This window comes from Panthera pardus, unplaced genomic scaffold (assembly GCF_024362965.1).
Source record: "Panthera pardus isolate Hobbes unplaced genomic scaffold, ASM2436296v1 HiC_scaffold_1, whole genome shotgun sequence".
NCBI classification, from domain to species: domain Eukaryota; kingdom Metazoa; phylum Chordata; class Mammalia; order Carnivora; family Felidae; genus Panthera; species Panthera pardus.
Genome location: NW_026526654.1, coordinates 71,781,763 through 71,804,206, shown reverse-complemented (window position 1 = coordinate 71,804,206; position 22,444 = coordinate 71,781,763). Strand labels below are relative to the sequence as shown.

General features: G+C 37.4%; 1 protein-coding gene across 8 annotated transcripts in view; it reads left to right on the top strand.

Annotated features, from left to right (window-relative positions):
• The window catches only part of NEK5 (NIMA related kinase 5), a 61,526-nt gene extending 42,970 nt beyond the window's left edge, over positions 1-18,556 (top strand). For all 8 annotated transcript variants that reach the window (XM_019447640.2, XM_019447645.2, XM_053899922.1 and 5 more), the window contains 4 exons: positions 1,729-1,878; positions 2,925-3,062; positions 9,146-9,251; positions 16,752-18,556. In XM_019447640.2, coding sequence (XP_019303185.2) covers positions 1,729-1,878; positions 2,925-3,062; positions 9,146-9,251; positions 16,752-17,019 — 662 coding nt within the window. In that variant the 3' untranslated portion in view covers positions 17,020-18,556. The remainder of the gene's footprint in view (positions 1-1,728; positions 1,879-2,924; positions 3,063-9,145; positions 9,252-16,751) is intronic.
• The last annotated feature ends 3,888 nt before the right edge of the window (positions 18,557-22,444 follow it).

Sequence of the window (22,444 nt, the reverse complement as noted above, 5' to 3'; positions counted from 1 at the left end):
GAAGATGTCACACACACACACACACACACACACACACACACACACACACACACACACACAGAGTGGAATTTTACTCAGCCATCAAACAGAATGAAATCTTGCCATTTGCAACAACATGGATAGAGCTAGAGAATATTATCCTAAGTGAAATAAATCAGAGAAAAACCAATATACGATTTCACTCATATGTGGAATTTAAGAAACAAATGAGCACTGGGAAAGTGAGAGAGAGAAAGGCAAACCATGAAGCAGACTCTTAACTATAGAGAACAAACTGATGGTTACCAGAGGTGAGGGGGCTGGGGGGAAGGGTTAAGTATGTGACGGGGATTAAAGAGTGCACTTGTGATGGGCACTGGGTGATGTATGGAAGTGTTGAATCACTACATTGTATACCTGAAACTAATATTACACTGTAAACTAACTAGAATTTAAAACAACAACAAAAAAAGAAAAAGAAGTAAGAGAAAATATAGGTGTTTTTGGTTAGGGAAAACTATTCAAAATACATGGAAAACAATCATGAGCAAATTAGTAATAGAGTCCACGTTAGCAGTGAAAAGCTTTGGTAAAGTAAATAATCTAGCTCCTAGAATTGTCACCTTCTGTAGTTTTTCTAGGGTAAATAATCATGAATGTCCACAAACATTTAGCTACGATGATCTCATTATAGTATTATTTATAAAAGTGAAAACTTACTAGCAAACTAAACATCCAATTACAAAGAATTCTAATACATCCGCAAAACAATACTATATTTGCTTTAAGATGGGCATATAGAAGAGTAGCTAATAAACTGACTATGATATGTTACTCATTGAAAAGAGTAAGTTCTGAAGGTTACGCATAGTGTGAGGCCCGTTTTTGTTTCAAAACACAGAATCTATATTCAAGGAGAAATTTTTAAATTTTTAATAGTCTCTAGACGGTGAGATTATGGGTAACTTTTATTTTCTTCTACTTATCTGATTTTCATATTTCCTATAGTGAAACATAGTAGTAAATAAAAAGATTTTTAAATTAAGATAACAGAACTGAATGCATTTCCATGGAAACCGACTGAAGTAAAATGCTCAGAAGTACCTCAAGGAATTTGTCCATTCTTGTCACTAATATTTACTAACATTTGGATATATTGGCTAGTCAATCAAATATTACTAATAAAAATGGAACAGCTCGTAAACCTGTTTAAAATTTCAGTCTTGTAAGTTATGATGTATGCCTTAGTCTGTTTGGGCTGCTATAACAAAATGCCATTAACTCAGTGGCTTATAAACAACATTTATTTCTCACAGTTCTGGAAGCTGGAAAGTCCAAGATCTTGGTGCTGGCAGAGTTGGTGTCTGGTGAGGGCCCAGTGCCATGTTTTCACTGTGTCCTCACTTAGCAGAAAGGGTGAAGAGCTCTGCGGGGTCTCTTTTATAAGAGCACTAATCCCATTCATGAGGGCTCCACCCTCATGACCTCATCATTCCCCCCGCCCCCGCCCTGGAAAACCCCACCTCCCAATATCATCACATTGGGCATTAGGTTTCCACATAGGAATCTGGGGTGGAGACTGGGCACAAGCATTCAGTCTGTAACAATCTGTGTTCGAATGAGGTGGTCATTTCTCTGTTTTTGAGTGTACCAGCTGATGGACTGCCTCCAGGGTTCCTGAGTACTCTTTGGTACAATTAGTTGCACTTTGACTGCTTTTAAAATAACGAGTCATTTTCTCATACTCAGAGTTGTTCATTCAAGATACTGGTGCTGCTGCAGAGAACAGGAGACAGTGGGATGCACGAGCTCCTCAGACTCTCCTGGCGATGATGGCAGCCGGTGACATGACCTCCACCTGTTCCACTCTGCTGGGCGGGGAATCTACACTCGTTCAGTGTAAGTTGCCAGCAGGGGGAGACAAAGCCGCAGCTGCAGCTTTGTTGCTGGTGCTCAGCTTGATGCCACAGTCCTTTTAGTACAATCCCTATACATTTGGTATCAAATATATTTCAAAGACATTGTTCTGGTATCTGCCCCACCTCCTGAGAAACTTGCTTGCTAATTATGCTAGACAACTGATGACTCCAGTTCATGAGAATAGAAAGGAGGAAAGATCCAGAATCCCCTTTCCTTGTGGGGAGGGAGATTGTCTAAGGAAGGACAGTTGGCTTGACTTGCCTTCCCTTGCTAGCCCCATTACTTCCTTGGAATTTCTTGCAGGGGTTGTTTTTTTTCCATCAATAAAATCTGAATTAAGATGATGGCTATCCACAAAGGTTAGAGTTAGCAGTACAAAAATACATATAAAATTACTTTGTAAACCAGTGTGCTATTGAAATGTTAGGAGTGTTTAGAATATGATATTTCCAACCTAAATTCCTTCATTTACATCTGAGCTTCCGTCATAGTCTTTCCATAGGAGGTGTTCACAGCAAAGTCTGGGTGTTATTTTTACAGGTGGTGAAGATTTTTCTTACTTCCTATGTTCCTCTTGATAACATAGGGTTGGAGGAGAGCTGAACTTTATACCCATTTCATAACTTGAAATGTGTAACTATATCACAGACATTTATAAATGTGTGAGTTGACTTACATTTATACCATTAAAAAACACTAAAGTCCTCAAACTTGCAAGAGGGGGCTTGCAAACATAATACAATTTCATCTGTTTGAAGCCAATGAGATGATAAGAAGGAAAACCTAGTTTAAAATAAACAAGTGGAATAGAAATTTTAACATACCAGTGTGGCTAGTTTACAAAGCACAAAAGTGACTCTCCTACCCATCAGCCATGTGTCATAAGTCACTAACCTTTTCTGTATCTCCGTTTTCTTGCTGGTAACATGAGGGGTGGGATTAGGTCACCTTCTAACATTCCGTGATTTTATAAGAAGTCAAATGAAGAAACATTTTTATTTTCAGTAACACAGTTTCCTCTTCAGGTGGCCAAGGGATTGTGACCGAAGGCGTTCCAGAAAATAGGAAACAGTGGCGGCACGAAGTGCCAGGAGCTTTAATGAACGCTTTGGCTGCAGCACGTCTAACAAGTAGCTCGTTTTCTGCCAACGAAAGAGAATTGGGTATGCAGCTTATTTTTAAAAATATAACCAGTCGCCTGAGGAACTTTGTCAGAGACCTGTAAATGTAGAAAGGGGATAAAAATACCTTCAGCCCGGAGAGAGAACGGTAAAGGTCTCAGCCTTTGCAGAAGCTGATTTGCTTTGTCTGAGCCCATCCCAAATGCTGCTAACAAAAGACTCGAGCTTCTGAGAAAAGTGGGGTAATTTTCTTTAATCAGTTGACAACTGGTGAAAATAAGTAAGTAGGGCAAGTGGCTCTGTAGATGATCAGCTGGTCTTGCTTAGCTCTACCTGACAGTATATTTCTGACAGCTATTCAGTAGACAAATTATTATCCTATAGGCAATGAAAATGCATCATAATAGAGTTTCTTGGCTTTGGGAAGGTTTTTTTATTTTGCCTCTGATTTTTAGCAAGATTATGTTTGTGTTTACCTTATGGAAAGCCAACCATCATTTTCAAAAGTTTGAGGCAATTCCTATTTTGGGATTTTGTCTTTGCTCAGGTGTGCAATGCTACAAGGAAGTCGCCATAGGCAGGCAGGCGCCTCGGCACAGGTGCGAGGTTAGGGACTCTGTGTTTCAGGGTGAGATTGAGGTGGTAAGGAGGCATAGATACAAGCTAGGTATAACAGAGGCTGATAAAGAACGATGCAAAAATGTGTACAACCTTGAGAATAATGTAAGATAGGCACCTTCCTGCCCAAGAGTGAGTCGGCCAGTTTGTGAAGCCTAAACTTCACAAACTTTGTGAAATCTTTGTGAAAGTTGAGTCTTCAAGAATGTAGAGAAGAAAGAACGTATCAGGTGGGAAGGACATACAGGTACACGAGTCTGTGTCAGGCCCTGAGAAAAGCAGTTTGACTAAAATCTAGAAGAAGTAGGGGGGGCCAGAGTCCCTGAGTGTAAGAAGTCCTTCGAAATCCTTCGCTCTTACTACTTCTGTCAGTTGACACACTGTTGCTTAAAACTTAAGAGGAGAGAGAGGGAGAAAGGGAGAAACTGCCTTTAAGACTCTCTTTCCAGTACTTTCGAATTATAAAAAGCGATGTAATTGCCTGTTTGTTTGCTCCCTTCCCTTCTGTGCTGGGCTAAAAGCGTTGTCCCTGAGGATGGGACTGGAGGCGGTAAGGAGGAAGCTTTGGGCTGACCTGGTTTGGCCTGGAAGCCAAGGGCTGGGACCCCAGGCCAGGTAGGAAGGATGGTGTTCCTCTTTCAAGACACTGAGGTGGGGACATACTTGGTGGCTATGATGCCTCTGCTTCCATTTGTGCCTGTGATTCTTAGAGAGAGTCATAGAAAACCTTCATTTGGTCTGTCATGCCTAATTAATTAATTAGTTCATGAACTTCATGTATTTTTACACAGATGGCTTTACATTGGGCATGTATGAACAATTGATCTATCAAGTGAGATTGGAAATAGGAATTTGGCTCCACAGGTGCATTCAAAGCAGAGTGCAGATGTTTTCTTTTGCAACCTGCTCAGGGCGTTGACACGCCTCCTGCCCCAGCTGTGCTCTGAGTGCTTGTGGCCTCTTGACTTCCTGTCTCTGGTCATCTTTTCTTCCTTCAGCTCAACCCTTTGCACTCCTGCCTGATAATCCTCCTCCTAAAAAAGACCAAATCTCTTTTCAGCTTAAAATCCTGCACAAGATTCTCTCTTACCCCCAGAATAAAATCCAGTCTCTTTGTGGATTCTAAGCACCTTAAAGATCAGGTCGGCCTGTTGCAATGCCAAGGTTTGCTTGCATTTCTCCACCATCATATATTCCTCCCTTGGTTTGGAATGCCTGCCTCTTTGATCAGAATTATACCTCCTGTAAGATTTCCCTCTGATGAACCTCCTACCATTTCTGTCAGTGTGTTTCATCAGCAGTTACCCTTCTCTTCCTTCTTTTCCCTATAGTACCCAATGGGGCTTTTTGTAAAGGGGTCTGAAATAAAGTCGAACCTTGAATGCTCTTTTGCATGAGTGAGTGGAAGACCCTGTATCTATATTAATATGTTTCTCTTTAATCCAAAAAATTCTAGGAAGTCCTCAAGTTTGTCTACAGTCTCCCCACCTTTTCTCTTAGCTGCTTCTGACAATTTCACATTCATTCGGTCTGACACTTAAATTCATTCACGCTCAAATTATTTGTTAAACGCATGCAATATTGACCTTTCATCATTATATTTATTGTTTGAATTCATGTCATAAAAAAGATGCTGTCGTGAATTTATTTGCATTTTTATGATTGCTATGAAAAACCTGGGTCTCAAACTACTGCCTGGGTCCCACTGACGGGGAGCCACTGCTTTAAATGATTGAGAAAATATCTAAGCATGTTTCCCTTGCCTGCCTCTAGGTTTGGCTTCCCTGCTTAATACCCCACGAGACACTATAATTGTCTGATCATAAAACTAAAGTTCACTTTAATTTCTTATTCTTACTATCTTCCTCCCTAGACTATAAGCTTATGAGAGCTTTGTCTTGATTACCACTCTGCTTTGTCTCTCTATCCCTAGTGCCTAGAACTTAGTAGATGGCCATAGTCTTTGTGAATGAACATAAAACCACAGCACAGCTTTAGTATAACTTTATGCAAGAGCATGTAATTACCAATATTTGTATGGCCGTCAAGTTGGAGAGGGAAATTACAATGTGAGAAATAATTCTTATGGCTGTATAGAATCTTCATGAAGGCTTTCTGAATGTGTAAGTTTTACTAACTTTGATTGCAGGTATAATAGACACAGTTTATAAAGGCTTGTAAGGATTAGCTATTGGTCATACATTTAAGCATTTTTCATATACCCTTCATCAGTCTTTAGCTTAAACTTCCAATTTCTTTCATGCTTCTAGCCCTGCATTCCATTAAAAAATGAAACTTTATCAACTACGTGTTTAATTTATCCTCACTTTGAGATAGCAAGACTTTCATAAAATCCTTTTCAATGACTCTTACTAATAAAAGCTACACTCTTTAGATGAGGACAAGTACTTTTTTTTTTTTTACATGTGCATAATTAATTCAGGTCAGTAATTTTGTTTATCATTTAACCACTCCAAGGGGATCCTTGGTGGGAAGGTAACCTCCATGTTTCTTGTGTAAATTTTCAGGCCACAGAGTTGCCTTGGTAACATCATGGTTGCACATCCTGATAACAGCTGATTTACATTTCTACAGTTAGCTATAGTCATTCTTTCTTCTCTCTTGTTAAACAAAAAATAAAAGCCTGCTAAAATTGTCTTCCTAAAACAGGAAACCAAAAACTATGAATCCTATACCAAGTGGAATATTCAGGCTGCTATTAATCAGCCAGACAACCTCATAGATGATATGTATCAATCAGTTCATTTATTTTATAGTGCACTTTAGGAAACAATATAAGCTATGATTTGGGATGAAACATATTGATTAAAAATAGGTAAATATTTTATTACAGTGTGGTGAAATTTCTACTTGTAGTTATGTACGTGAATAGTTTACCAGAGAGAAAAAGCCACACTTTGTTTTTAATTTCACCTTTGGAGAAAAGTTACTATTTCTAATCCCACTTGTTAGCAGTGGGTGGGATTTTTTCCTGGAGACTAACGTGAAACACTGTTTAGACCCCTAGGAACCAGATGGTTGCAGAGGACATGTGGGAGACGTAGGTTATGGTGGGCTCCCAAAATGGGCATAGTCCTTCACTCTTCCCTGTATCTGTGCCCTTTTCAATATGACTTTGCAGCTTCTCCATCATTAAATGGCTTTTTTTTTCTTTCCCCTTAAATATCAATTGGCCTTTGTAATTTGCTTACGTGGGTAGGATGAGTAGAAGTGGTGGTGTGCCAAATCTGAGTATTCAAGGCACTGCTGCTCTTTTTTTTTTTTTTGGAACTCTGTCTATCTCTCAACTCCCTCCAGTTGGCCTGCTGGAAAATGAAGAGACCATGTGGAAAAGAGAGGCAAGCCACCCAAGAGAGGCCACAGTAGGCCAGCCAGCCTCCAGCTGGCCTGGCAAGTGACCGCACATGCATGATTGGGCTCAACCAAGACCAGAAGAGCCAGCCAGCGAAGCCCAGTCCGAGCTGCCTAATGGCAGGGTAGTGACCTAAATAAATGGTTACTGTTTTAAACCACTAAGTTACGTGGTGGTTTATTCTGGAAAAGCTAACTAATGTAGACATGTATAACAAAATTCCCAAAGTGGGAGTCAAACGGAGGCTAAGCCTTTATAGTTTTAAAGCCAGCTTAGGAAGCCAGCATTTTAAATTTTTTTGTAAACCCTTTTAGTGTTTTAGATTTTAAGAAAATATGTCTCAACATTGCTATTGATCGCACCAAGGTTGAAGTTATGCAGGAAAAAAGCCTAGACATCAATGATAAGCATATGAAAAGATGCTCAACATCACTCATCATCAGGGAAATTCAAATAAAAACCACACAGAGATATCATTTCACATCTGTTAGGATGACTGCTAGCCAAACAACAACAACAACAAAAACAACAACAATAACAAAAAACAAAACAGAAAATAAGCGTTGATGCGAAATAATTAGAACCCTTATGCACTATTGGTGAGATTGTAAGATAGTGCAGCCATAATAAAAAGCATATGGAGGTTCCTAAACAAAATTTAAATAGATTTTCCATATAATGCAGCAAGTCCTCTTGTGGGTGTATGTCCAAAAGAACGAAGAGATATTTTTGCACATCCATGTTCATTGTAGCAGTATTCACTATAGTCAAGATGTGGGAGCAACCTGGAATGTCCATCACTGGATGAATGGGTAAGGAGAATGAGGCATATTCATAGCATAGAATATTATTCAGCCATGAAAAGGAAAGAAAGAAATCACGTCGTATGCTACAACATGGGTGAAACTTGAGGACAGTATGTAAGTGAAATAAGCCAGTCACAAAAAGACAAACACTGAATGAGTCCACTTGTGTGAGGTATTTAGAGAAGTCAGACTCTTAGAAACAAAGTAGAATCGTGATTTCCAGGGGCAGGGGAGAGTGAGAATGGGGTCTTCTTTAGAGTTTCAGCCATGCAAGATGAAAAAGTTCTAGAAATCTCTTATACAGCAGTGTGCATATAGTTAACAATACTGTACACTTAAAACTTGTTAAGAGGGTAAATTTATGTTACGTGCTTCTTATCATAATTTAGAAAACACAGACATTAATGAAAGAATAATTCAGAATATCTTAATTGTCTCCTAAATCATTTTATTATGGTATCTCTGAGTCAGGATCCAAAAATTTTGATTGATAATATAAAAAAATAATTCAGAGGAGTAATACTCTGAATGTGAGGCATTTTAATTATATGTTATTCAATTTGTTTAACTTATATTTTCCTTTTTAGGAATATACAAGACTGATACAATATTTAAAATGTATGCTTAGAAAGGACTAAAAGTTCTTATAATAGTTTATGTTTATAAAATATAAATTCTAAGGGCTAAGGAATCATTTTGTCATTTTGTCAGTAACATTTTCTTTGCTATTGGTGTGTAAAATAATAATGCATCTTATAATCAGTGGATGAAGAATAGTGTGATCCAATAAAAATGGCAAATCTTAAGTTTTTACAATAGAAGATTTTCTTAAATTTTCTATACAATCAAAGCATCTATCCCCAAAGTGGGAGTATTTTGTCTTTTCATCTCTCTCTCTTTTTTAAGTTTATTTATTTTGAGAGAGGAGGGGAAGTGGGACAGAGAGAGAGGAAGAAAGAGAATCCCAAGCAGGCTCCGAGCTGTCAGGGAAGAGTTGGACATGGGGTTCAACCCCACAACCGTGGTATCACAACCTGAGCCAAAATCAAGAGTTGGACACTTAACTGACTGAGCCACCCAGGCGCCCCTTGTCTCTTCATCTCTGATCCTGATTCCTCTCACTTCTCTTTCTGGTCTTGTGTTGCCTACCACCTTCAGACAATGTGCGATTGTTGGGATGTCACTTGTCATTCCTGTCATATTCTCTGATTTAATGGAAATGATTCAAAGGCTTTACCTTTATGGTTGATGTTCAATACAGGATTTGGGTATACCCCTCATTGGGTATATAGGCTGGGATGTTTTAATCTCTCTTATTTCTTTAACAGTGGGAACATTAAAACAGTGGCTTCCTAGAGAAGATGAGGGAAATGTGGGAATGGCCCCTGGCATTGAAGTAGATGAGGAACAACCAAGATCGGACGATGATGATACGTAAGTAGGTCCTATCCAGATGCCTGAGTGAAGCGCTGGTAGAAAGTGAAAATGCTGTTGTTGAGACTTGAACAATAGTCTCAGAGACCTAGCTAAGGAGACCAAGTTTTACTACACATGTGGGTTTGTTTCCAGGCTCTCTGTTCTTTTCCAATGGCATTGTTTCCTATCTCTGCAGGAGTGATGTTCTGTCTTAAATTACTGTGCATTTACCATATCTCTTGGTATGTGGTAGGACTAGTTTCATACCTTCTTGTCTCCATATCTTTTTCTTCAAAGTTATCTTAGCTATTGTTGCCTTAAGATATACTTAACACATACATCTTTGCATTTTATTGTAAAGTGTCATGAAAAGCTTTGTTGGGATTTTGATGACAATGACATTACATTTGTTGAGTAGTTTATAGGATTTGACATCTTTATGATCATAAATCTGAACATCCATGAATATAGTATAGCTTGCATCTCTTTATGTCTTTTCATAAAATATCCTTCAGCATTTTTGTAGTCTTATTCACAACATATAGGTACCACCTAACTTTTTTTGTTGTTGCTGTTGTCATTATTAAGGGGGTCATTTTTCTTTTACTATGTTTCACCTTGGCTACCATGAGTGCATAGAACACTACTGATGTTGTATCCTGTAACCTTACTGAATTCTCTTTATTAGTTCTAAAACTTGGAGTCTTTTGAATTAAAAAAATTTTATCATGTACTTTTTAAAAAATGTTTTAATTTTTTAAAATTTACATAGGTAATATAGTCACATGGCTCCAAATTCAGAGGTTAAACTTTGTCATAGTCTTCCTGCTATGACAATTCCTCTTCCCAGAGGCATTAAATATGCCTCATGTGCACACCTCCCCTGAGGAATTGCATTAAACTGTAAGCCAATATGTGTATCTTGTGTATGTGTGTATTCTTTTTCTTTTTTGTACGAAGTTTCATAGTGCACATACTCTCTTGCAGCTTCCTTTTATCACTTAACACTGTAGCTTGAATACGTATCATAATGTACAAATAGTAATTTACATACTATTTGTATGTACATTTGTAATTGAATATTGTCAGATTGCCCTTCACAGAGGTTAACACCTATGAACACTTCCACTGACAGAGTACAAAAGTGCCTGTGACCTTGTACATTTTCTTGTTTAGCGTGTTACCAAACTTAAGGACGATTGCACAACTGATAGGTTAAAAAGTGACATTTAAGGTTACGTTTAATTAGCATTTCTTTTCTGAGTAAGGTTGTCTTTCCAAATGCTTAAGAACCATCTTTATTTCCTCATTGGAGACAATTATTCATAGCCTTAGCCATTTAAAAAATTAGGCTACTAGGGGTGCCTGGGTGGCTTGGTCGGTTAAGCGTCCGACTTTGGCTCAGGTCACGATCTCGCGGTCCGTGAGTTCAAGCCCCGCGTCGGGCTCTGTGCTGACTGCTCAGAGCCTGGAGCCTGTTTCAGATTCTGTGTCTCCCTCTCTCTCTGCTCCTCCCCTGTTCATGCTCTGTCTCTCTCTGTCTCAAAAATAAATAAACGTTAAAAAAAAAAATTAGGCTACTAACATTGTATTGATTTGGGGAACCTTGTGTATTTTAAGGAGATTAATGTTTTATCTATAATATGGCTCTAGAATATTTTCCCGTTTTTTGTTTGCATTTTGATTTTATTTATAGTGGCTCATGATGTAGAAATTTCTTATTTTTTATCTAACTAGGTTTATCAATTATTTCATAAGAAGTGATACCAGAATTTTTAAGTACTTTTATGATTTAATTTTGTTTAGTTAAATATTTTAATCCTCTTGGATTTCACTCATATTACACTGCAAAGTGTGGCTCTAACTTTATTTTTTTCCAAATAACTCCTTCCTTACTCCAACACCATTTATCGAAAATCTTTATTTTTGCTACCAATTTAAAATGTCACTTCTATGACGTGCTACATTTTTATATGTGCTTGCATCCAATTCTTATTCTTGCCAGTCTAATTATTATATTATAAACATATTCATAATATGAATTATTATTTTGGAGCGCTAGTTCCCTTAAATACTTTGCTTTTGTCAGTATTTTTCTATCTAGTTTTGCTTGTTTATTTTTCCATACGAACATTAGAATCAACCTGTCTAGCAAGTAAAGGAGGGCAGGAAGGAAGGGAGGAGAGAATTTTCTCAGCCTGCTTCCTGGCAGTAGAATTTTAGAGTCCAGCCATTTCTTTCCAATTAGGATTGTCTGTGTCCCTTTTGGTTCAACCTGGCTATGTTTCTGCGTATATATTTCTTTCGAAAATCATGTAGGTTTCTGCAAATCTTACTGGGATTCACTTCATTAGACAAAAGCCAGTTCCACAGATCTTTTTTACATAAGTGCTTCCCTGTCTTGAGCTTTTGCTTAGATTCTGAGGGACAACACCCTGAGGCTCTGTGGAAACCCTTCCGTTTGAGATATATATACAATATATTATTATATTATATACATTATATATTATAATTATATACATTATATACATGTATATATATAATATATATATAATATAATATATATAATATATATATTACCACAATTTAGTAATACATTCACCTAACCATTGATGTTTGGATTATTTCTAGTTTTGGGCTATTATAAATAAAGCTGCTATGAATATTTATGTACATGTCTTTGCGTGGACATAAATTCCATTTCTCATGAGTAAAACTGTAGGAGTGGAATGACTGAGTTGTTTGGTAGGTGAATGTTTAACTTCTTAAAAAACTGCCAAACTATTTTCCAAAGTGGTTGTGCCATTTTACATCCCCCTGTTGAATGGTGTATAAGATTTCTAGTTGCTCTACATCTTTACCAACACTTGGCATGATCAATTTTTAAAAATTAACCAATCTTGGGGCGCCTGGGTGGCCTAGTCGGTTGAGTATCCGACTCTTGGTTTCGGCTCAGGTCGTGATCTTGTGTGTTTGTGTGTTCCAGCCCCGTGTCGGGCTCTGTGCTGGTAGCCTGAGGCTTGCTTGGGATTCTCTCTCTCCCTCTCTCTCTGCCCCTCCCTCCCTCACACTGTCTCTGTCTCTCTCAAATAAGTAAATAAACTTTAAAAATAATAAAAATAAATAAAAGTAAGATAAAAATAAAAATTTAACCAATCTAATGGGTATGTGTGGTGTCTATGTAGTTTCTGAGTTACAGGCATTATTTAGATAGCCTTGCCACCAGTTCTTTGTTAGATATATATATTTTGCCAATATATATTGGCCAGTATTTTGCCAAGATTTCTGTCTGGGATTTCTTGTTATGGTATGATTCAGGTTTGAAGTTTCTGACTAATGCATTTTTTAATCACTTTCAAAAATCAGAGTTTCCAATTTATTTGCATTTTGGACAGAGACCATCATCTGAGTTTTAGTGGTTTGGAAAAGTTTATTGGGACTCCCTTTGCTATTCAGTGCAGTGTTAATTTTATGACAGTTATATATGTACTTGAAAAAAATGCATATTCTTACTTTTCTGGGGGTACATATGTTCTATATAATTATCAAGCTTAAAACATTTTTTTGTTAAACTACTCTATGGATTTTATTTCCTTTATCACTTCTAGATAGAAGTACATTAAAATCTTCATCTGTGTTTGTGGCTTTGATAATTTCTCCTCATATTTCTATCTCCTTTCAATGTACTTTAAATATATAGAAGCTGTGTTCTAATTTATGATTGTAATATCAGTTTGATAGAGTATCCCCCCCTTTTTACATTATGTATTGTAATTTTTGTCCCTATTAAAGCTGTTTGCCTTAAATTCTGTTTTGTCGGACACTGACATTGCTATTCCAACTTTTAAGTTATTTTATTTAACTTTTAAGTATTTTTCTGACATGAATTTTATTTTTATAATTTCCATATGGTTTCATTATAATGTGTTTCTTTTTTAAAAAAATTTTTTTTTAAGTTTATTTATTTTTGAGACAGAGAGAGACAGAGCATGAACGGGGGAGGGTCAGAGAGAGTGGGAGACACAGAATCAGAAGCAGGCTCCAGGCTCTGAGCCTTCAGCCCAGAGCCTGACGTGGGGCTCGAACTCACGGACTGCGAGATCGTGACCTGAGCCGAAGTCGGACACTTAACCGACTGAGCCACCCAGGCGCCCCATTATAATGTGTTTCTTACAAAATGCATGTAGTTGGTTGATTTGCTTCTTGTCCTGTAATAACCTCTGTCTCTTAATTAATTTAATATAATAAAAATCATTAGCATTATTGACATATTTGGGGTTCACTCTATATTTTAAGCTTGATTTTGTATTTTCTGTTCGTTATCATTTGTCATTTCCTTCCCCTCCTGTTTTCTAACCTTATGTTACAATCACAAACTTTTCTGTATTACTCCTGTTTTCTCTGTACTAGTTTTAAAGATACAGATTATATTTCTATTCTTTTAATAGCTAGCTTTTATGTACTTCCTACAGATTTATCTAACAAATTCAGAAGTTGTTCAGTTATCTTTTTTCTTCCCAAATATGATGAACACCTTTAACCGCTAACACTTCCATTCTAATATTGTTATCTAGGGTTACAATTTTACTTAAAAAACATTTTTTTTTTTTTATTGTGGAAAACTTCAAACATAGTGAAAGTATGGAGAACAGCATAATGAACCCTCTTGTATTCACCATCTTTACTGCCTGCCCCCTGTACCCCTACACTTTTTTTTTAAGGTTTGGAACATTTTAAGTCTGAGACATCAAATCATGTAATCCAATTTTACCCTTTTTTTTTTTGATGAAATATATATATTTTACTCTCAAACCTAACTCAGTTTGCCATTATAGTTTATCATTCTTTGAATTTGCCATGGTTTTTTCTAGTCTGTGCTTTTCTTCCTATTTCAGTTTTCTTCTTGCTGATGTATATTCTCCAATAATTCTTTAAGATAATATTATCTAATAATTTGGTGGGTGGTAAATTTTGGATATGTTTGCATATCCAAAATTATTTTATTGCTTTATTTATAATTCAGCTGGGTATACAATTTTAGGTTGACAATGGTTTTTCTCTTGATCTTTATTATTGTTGATGAGAAATATGCTGATTGTTTTTCCTTTATAGATATGCTCACTTTCTCCCCAGCATGTTCATAATTTTCTTTTTATCTTTGTGTTCTTATGTTTCACTGTTATATGTCTGGGTCTGGATTTCTCTTTTATCCTGCTTGGCTCACTTTCTTGTGAGGACCTATGACTGTCTTTAGTTCTGGAACATTTTTACTTATTACTTTTCCAAATGTTTTTCTTATTCCCTCCATTGTGGCCCTCAAAACAGATATGTTTTGGAGCTTCTCAATCTGTCCCCAGTAACATCTAATTGTACTTTTGTATTTTTTATTCATCTCTGTTCCATTCTGGGTGAATTCTTGAATACTATTTTCAAACCTATCTGGGTATCATCTATTAAGTTTTTTTTTAGTTTATTTATTTTGAGAGAGAGAGAGCATGAGCAGGGAAGGGGCAGGGAGAGAGGGAGAGAGAATCCCAAGCAGGCTCCATACTGTTGGCACAGAGCCTGATGTGGGGCTCAAACTCATGGACCATGAGATCATGACCTGAGTCAAAACAAAGAGTTGGACACTTAAACAACTGAGCCACCCAGGTGCCCCATCATCTATTAAGTTTTTAATTTAAATGATTATGTATCTCTAAGATTCATAATTGTTTATATATTTATGTGTTGTTTAATTATTGCATAATTATTTCCCCTAATTTGAAAACATTTTAAAATGGATGCTGTGCTTTAATTTATCTTTTTGAGCATACTTACTTTAAGAGCATTATAAAAATCCTCCATAAAAGTAATAAATCTGGACTTAACCCCTGCTCCAACTTTAAATAAAATTTCTCGCCTATCTTTCTTACCATTAGATTTATTCATGTGTTTTGGAATTTTAGTTTATAGGCTTATTTTGTTTTAGAAGTTTCATTTTGAAGTTTTGTTTTTTAAATTTTCTTTCTTCCCTTTCTGTCTCTGTGCTCCTCCTGTGTATCTGCCCTGCACGCTCTCCCACCATCCACCTCACTGTTGTCATGTGACCATGCCTCCTACCTCACAGAGATAGCATGTGGTTTGTAAGCAGAACGGTCTTGATTGTCTAGTTCCATAACTGCTCTGTCCACAGAAGTCCTCATTGCCTTCTCTCTCCCTATCTTCCTTCTCAGACAAAAAAATTGTCTCCCTTCCTGCTGAAAGCACATCCTGGTATGGGTACTCTGAATCCCAGCTTTTTTCAGAGAACTTGTTCCTGTCTGTTATCTGTCTCTTTTTTTTTTTTTTTTTTTTTTAGAGAGAGAGAGAGACAGATTGTGAGTGGGGCAGGGGCAGAGGCAGAGTGGGGGAGAGAGAGAATATTAAGCAGGCTCCATGGTCAGCATGGAGTCCAATGCAGGGCTCTATCCCATGACCCTGGGAACATGACCTGAGCCAAAATTAAGAGTTGGGTGCTCAACTGACTGAGCCACACAGATGCCCCTCTCCGTTATTTTTAATGTCTCTCTATTCCCTACTTTCTCTCAGCATATAAACATGCCCAAATCTCTCCCATCTTGAGAAACACCAAAAAATCACTGCCTTCATGTTCTCAAGTTAACACTGTCCTTTCAGAGCCAGGCTCCCCTCAGAGGAGTTTAAGCTCCTTGTTGTCACTTGCTTACCTCCTACTGCTTTCTTGATCCACTGTAGAATCACTCCTGCCACACAGCAGGCCAGAAATGTTCTTGCAAAGGTCATCTATTACCTTGAAATTGCCAGGTCCAACTGTCATTTCTGTCTTCCTCTTACTTGGCTGCTCCCTATCTGGAAATTCTCTCTTCCTTGGCTTCCATGATGAACACTTTCTTGGCTCTTACCAGATCTTCCTCAGCCTCTTTACTTGCCATGTAGATATCTGGGATTGTTGACATGGTTTTCTTGGTCTCTTGCCTTCTTCCCTTCTAAAAATATCAGTGTTGAGGTCTTAGATATAATTTCAGTTCCTCGTCCTACTAATTAGTATCTGTGAGACCTTGGGCAAGTTTTATTAACCTCTGAGCCCAGATTCTTAATAAATTGATGGTGAATATGTCTACCTCAAATTGTTGCTAGTATTAGATGAAATACAGTTATGTAAGTGCTCGAGGGCAGTCACTGGTATATAATAAGGGCTCACTATATGGCAGCTGTTTTTTATTCTTTTATTATTTTTTCTCTTCTTCACTTTTTAAACATAAGAGTAGATGGGTATTAATAAATATAATTAAAATTGTCAAACACAAGTCCAACTAAATAGAATACTGATTATCCCAACATTGGTTTTTTGTCATTCTTAGGAAAACCAGACGGATATAATAAATAATGCGTTACGTAGGGGAAAATGCATCTATTAAATTGCTCAAGTGGGAGTGGGAAATGAGAAGGGAAACTACCTTTCATATGCATTTTTAATTATTTTGATATCATAAAGTTAATTTTTAACTCTTATTTCAGAAATTTTGAAGAATCTGAAGATGAGTTGAGAAATGAAGTAATAGAATCCCTAGAAAAACTTGCTACTTCTAAAGAGGAAGAAAACAGAGAAGAGTCTCCTGGTTTTTCTAAGGGTGCTGGAAAGTTAGGAGGAGAGGAGATAAGCATACAGAAATATGCAGAATTCAGTGAAGGTTTAGAGAATATTTCTACTCGATCTAATGACAAAGTATGCATTGCTGATGAAAACCAAGAAACATCAACAACACATCAAAATGTACAAGTATGATTATTGTACTAAGTGATAAGTTAGTATCTATTAGGTATAGTGTCTGGGCACAAGTCATTAATATTCATTCTGTAAGAGTTTTCCAGTCATCCCAGGGGTTTATTAATTTTTCTCCCAATTTAGACAGTAAGGCTGACTAATTTGAGTATAGAAATTAGTATTTTTACTTTAAAATTTCTATCAAGAAATCTTTCAGACAGTAGATGTGATAGGCAGAGTAATGAGTCTCTCTTCCTGCCACCCTGCAGCACACCCAGTGATGTGAATATATTGTCACATGGTAAAGGGGAATTAAGGTTGCAGGTGGAAGTAAGGCTGCTACTCAGCTGACCTTCAAATAGGGGAGGGTGTTTTTGATTACCCAGGTGGGCCCAATATAATCAAAGGGTGTTTAACAGCGGAAGGAGGCAGAAGAGAGAACCAGAGAGATGTCAGGGTGAGTGGGGATGAGCCTGGTGCTGCCGCCTTTGAAGATGGAGGAACATGCCATATGCCAAGGAATACAGGCAGCTTCTAGAATCTGGGAAAGGCCAGGCCATGGACTTTCCCCAGAAGCCCGCAGAGGGAACACAGTCTTGCTGACATCTTGATTTTGGCTTCTGGAAATCCACTTTAGACTTCTGACCTACAGAATTGTAAGATAATAAATTTGTGTTGTTTTAACTAAATTTGGTAAGTTTAAATTTGATAAATTTAAATTTGTTAAGACAATGGTAGAAAACTAATACAATGTACAAACAAATTCATTTAGAATAATCTGCCATTGTAGAAAACTGTGATTTGGGGATTTCTGAAGTCATACTGAATACACTTTTTTGAAGCTGATGTTGACACTTAAGAGAGTAGGGTAATTGAGCAAAGAGAGGATCAAGGCCCATCATGTTAATTACGCACCAAATATTCATTTTATTATGTTTTATTGAATTAATTTCTAATAGCTTCAAATGTATAGATTATAAGCTTCTTGAAGGCAAGAAGCCTTCATCTTACTTACATCTGATATCTTACTTACATCGTACGCTGATCTTTTTATATATGGTGCTTAGCAGAGAACAATCCCAGTGTTGAACATGTGCCTGGAGTTTAATAGATATTTGTTGATTTATTGTGTTGCTTCTATGAAGGACAAAGGGGTTATAATTCTAAGTGGTAGAATTCTCCCTGAAATAGATGCTCTGGAATAAAAATAAAACTGAAATTACACATTAATACATTGCTAAGCCAATGAAACAAGGATGAGGAGGGGTTGGCCAGAATATTTCTAAGGTCTGCTTAGTATTTACATTTGATATAATTTTATTAAATGTGGGGAAAGTATCAAGATTCCCCTAACTGTCGGATGCATCCTGTATTTTCCTTGGTGAAAGTTCCTTTCAGCTTGGTGTATAGGGTTTCAAGCTGCTCTTTAAGGGAGATGGCTCAGTATGGTCACATCATGAGGCTGAGAATATTTAAAAATTTCTTACCACTGTTAATTTCAACCGTGGTAACACATGACCCCGAAAGATTAAAGCATCATTAATCCTACTGACTCTTACTGGTCAGCATATACGTGTTTTACTTTTGGAACATTCTGTGGTTAAGGCATAATAAATCTGTTAATATGCTTCATTTAATCCTCATTCTAGATAGTAATTGAATGCATGGAGAATGAAACTTGGTTCCTGAAAATTCCAAAGATCCAAAGACCAGTCAGTTATATGCAGAGAAAAAGGAAAAAAAGAATGAATGTTTAGGGTCAATGTTTAAGGGGCACGTGGGTGGCTCAGTCGGTTAAGTGTCCGACTTCAGCTCAGGTCATGATCTCCCAGTTTGTGGGTTCAAGCCCCGTATCGGACTCTGTGCTGACAGCTGAGCCTGGAGCCTGCTTTGGATTCTGTGTTTCCCTCTCTCTCTGCCCCTCCCTAGCTCACGCTCTCTCTCTCTCTCTCTCTGTCTCAAATAAACATTAAAAAAACACTTTTTTTAAAAAGGTCAATGTTTAAGAATAAGCCTATCAAGTTTGCTCCAATGACAAGATGTGTGGCTAAAGTCTCCTTTAGCTAACAGCCACCAACCCTTATTCACTGTAAGATTTTAAAATCTTTGCTGTAAAGTAGGAGGTATTCATTGTGATAAGTATACATATCTTCAAGGTTTTTCAACCTACGTCAGCTCCTAATTCACCTTACCCATCTTACGTACACTGTTATCTAAATCATGTTCTTGAGGCACAATTGATTACTTTATTCTGGGTTTAGACGTAGCTGCATTTGTTAAGTTGAAACTATTGATTACACCTGCATGTGTTTTTAGAATAAATTTTATTAAAAATTATGCATGTTAGTAACTATGTATCCTAGCTATCAAACTGATCATTCTTTAAATGTGTACAAACTTTTAACTTCCCTTTTAAGTATTTTGTAACATGTATAGTCCAAGTGAGCACGTAGCACTCGAATATTAGAACTGATGCTTCTTTGAAGCCAAGGGTGGCCTTAGATTTAGGATGGGGACAGAGGAAAAACAATTAGCTGAGGAACAGTGGGAGAGGTAGGGGAAATTACAGGGGCATAATGTGATTCTAGTAATTTGCAGAATTGCTTCTCATGGTTAACTTTTTTGTTGTACCCACTGAAAGATTTAGCACAGACACCCTATTCATATTAGAGTCCTGGAGTCTAGGGTACATTCACATAATTAAACACAAATACTCTGAAAGCACTGATAATTACAGGGGCTACTCTCTCAGAATTTTGTCTATGACTTTGTAAAAAAGAAACCCCAAAATTATTAAAACATATGAAGTTCTGCAGTGTTTGGTAGGTCCGAAATATTCATTAAAAGGAAAAAGTCTATTAAACCTGACAACCTATTCTTCTTGGGTACTAGAGGCGAGACAATTTTAGTTTATCTTTAAATTTTTCATTTTTATTTTTTAAATTCTTGGCATGTGGAGCTTAGAAGTACTGGTAGTAGATAACAAATAATTCCGAATTGAGAGCCTGCATGAGGGGACAAATACACCATATGTGGAAAAGTATCCAAGAGACTGAAAACCACTTCCTATCATACTTAGAGACAAACAGATTTTGTATCTATTAAAGTCATATTTAGATACAAGTAGATATACAAAGAACAGGTATTTTGTTATGCACAACTGAAATAAGAATGTGCATCCCCACTGCTGTGGGTTCAAAATATACTGTGTTTGGACCACTCAAAAACAATGTTTTACAGGAATAGTCACTCAAGAGTTCTTCAGACAGCAGACATATTGCTTTGATGCTTTCCATGGTTATCAGTCCTTCCAAAAAAAAAAAAAAAGACATGTCCTATCACATTAGGAACAGGGAAGATGAACATATATGCAAATTATGTTTCCAGTGATGTTTGTGACAAATGAAAAAATAATTTTGAAGAAACAAGATTAAGAAATGCTTTATGGGATTTCAGAAACCTTTCTTCCTTTACTTCTTAGTCCCTTTCAATTTCTTTATCTTTATTCTCATGATTTTCTATGGGCTGATGGGTAAACTCAGGGGGCGGTGGTATGGATCTTACCACAAAAGACCAGCTGTAAGATAAGACAGTGAACTGGGCTGGAGTCAGAAGTCCCAGGTTATAATCCCAATTTTTGTCCTTAAACAGCTTTGTGAAATGGAGTCTTTAGGTCTTTAAATTATTCTTGTCTGTAAAGTTGAAAGGAAGAAAACTGGATTAGAGGATTTGTAGGGTTCCTTCCAACTCCAATGTCCACTAGTCTTCTTTTTCTTTTTAAATGTTTATTTTTTTTTTTAAGAGAGAAAGAGCACAAACAGGGGAGGGCAGAGAGGGTGACAGAGGATCCAAAGCAGGCTCTGCGCTGACAGCAGAGAACCTGTTGTGGGGGACTCGAACTCATGAACTGCGAGATTATGACCTGAGCCAAAGTTGGATGCTTAACTGACTGAGCCACCCAGACACCCCCATCTTTCTTTTCTAAACTGAATCATCTCCACCCAAAGCTATGTTGGTGTGTAATATCATCCTGGGCCTCTGTTTTGCTGCTTTTTGACCTGATGACAGAAGGTGGCCTGTAGATGAGTCAACGACTGGAAGGAGACGATGAAGCTGGCCAGGTCGGTGACTGGATGAGAGGAGTTTGGAAGTGAAAAACATACCTCTTTCACATGCTCCTAACAAAAAAATGTATCAGATTGACAGAGAAAGACAGATACATGATTTCACTCATGTGGAATTTGAGAAACTAGATGACCATAGGGGAAGGGAAGGAAAAATAAAATCCAGAGAGGGAGGCAAACCATAAGAGACTCTAAATACAGAGAACAAACTGAGGGTTGATGGTCATGGGTGGTTGGGGGGGCGGGGAATTTGGGTGATGGGCTTTGAGGAGGGCACTTGTAGGGATGAGCACTGGGTGTTGTATGTAAGTGATGAATCACAGGAATCTACTCCTGAAGCCAAGACTACACTGTATGTTAACGAACTTGACAATAAATTAAAAAAAAAAAAAAAAAAAAAAAAAAAAAAATATATATATATATATATATATATATATATATATGTATCAGACTGTGCAGGAGGTGGATTCCCTGAACTAGAAGGAGCTAATTATGTGTGCAGAAAATGCCAAATGCTGTAGTTCTCTGTAACTGCATCTGCACAGCCACATACTTTTCGTGCTAGTTATTCAGCACAGAAGTCCCATTAAATGTGTACTGATTCGTAGCTACTGACTTAGTAACCACTCGCCTACACTAAACCCTAATGCGTTAATAAGGAGGATTACGAAAGACATATACTATAAATTGTTATCTTTAAAGTACTTTATAAAGGTACCTTTAAAAAACTTGGATAATTATCCAGGTATTTTTCACATACTTTCCATCTCAGAATCACTAGGAGGTAGTGAGGACAGGTATTAGCATCTCCAGATTATAGATGTAGAATGTAAGTTTCAAAAAGATTAAGCAGCAGCTTAAGTATTAAGAGATCAGATGTTTGCAAATGATGACACAGGGATCAGGCCCAGGTGTTTTGGTGCTCTTTTCAAAATGCCACCTCATCATCTTACAAGGCATGATGCTGATAACGGAGACTGGGTGGTTGGATCTGGCTACTCTATCATGGCTATCAGAAAAACAACTTATCAAAGCCATCTCACTCAGACCTTCTGAACAACTTAAAGCTAGCTTCCAGCCTCCTGCGATGTGGAAATGTGAAGGGATGATGAGAGTATCCTTATCAAATGTACTGATAGCACCAAACAAAAACCTAATTTCACAAATATGGAGCTGTGGGAAGGATCGCTGGAGGCCTCCTGGCCCCTGCGAGCCGACACATGCCCACAGGGCGGTCCCAGTCCCTGCCTTTTCACTACAAGCTTTCAGAACATGATTAAGCCTGCCAAAAGTCTCTTTTCTCTTTTAAGAGAATCTTTAGA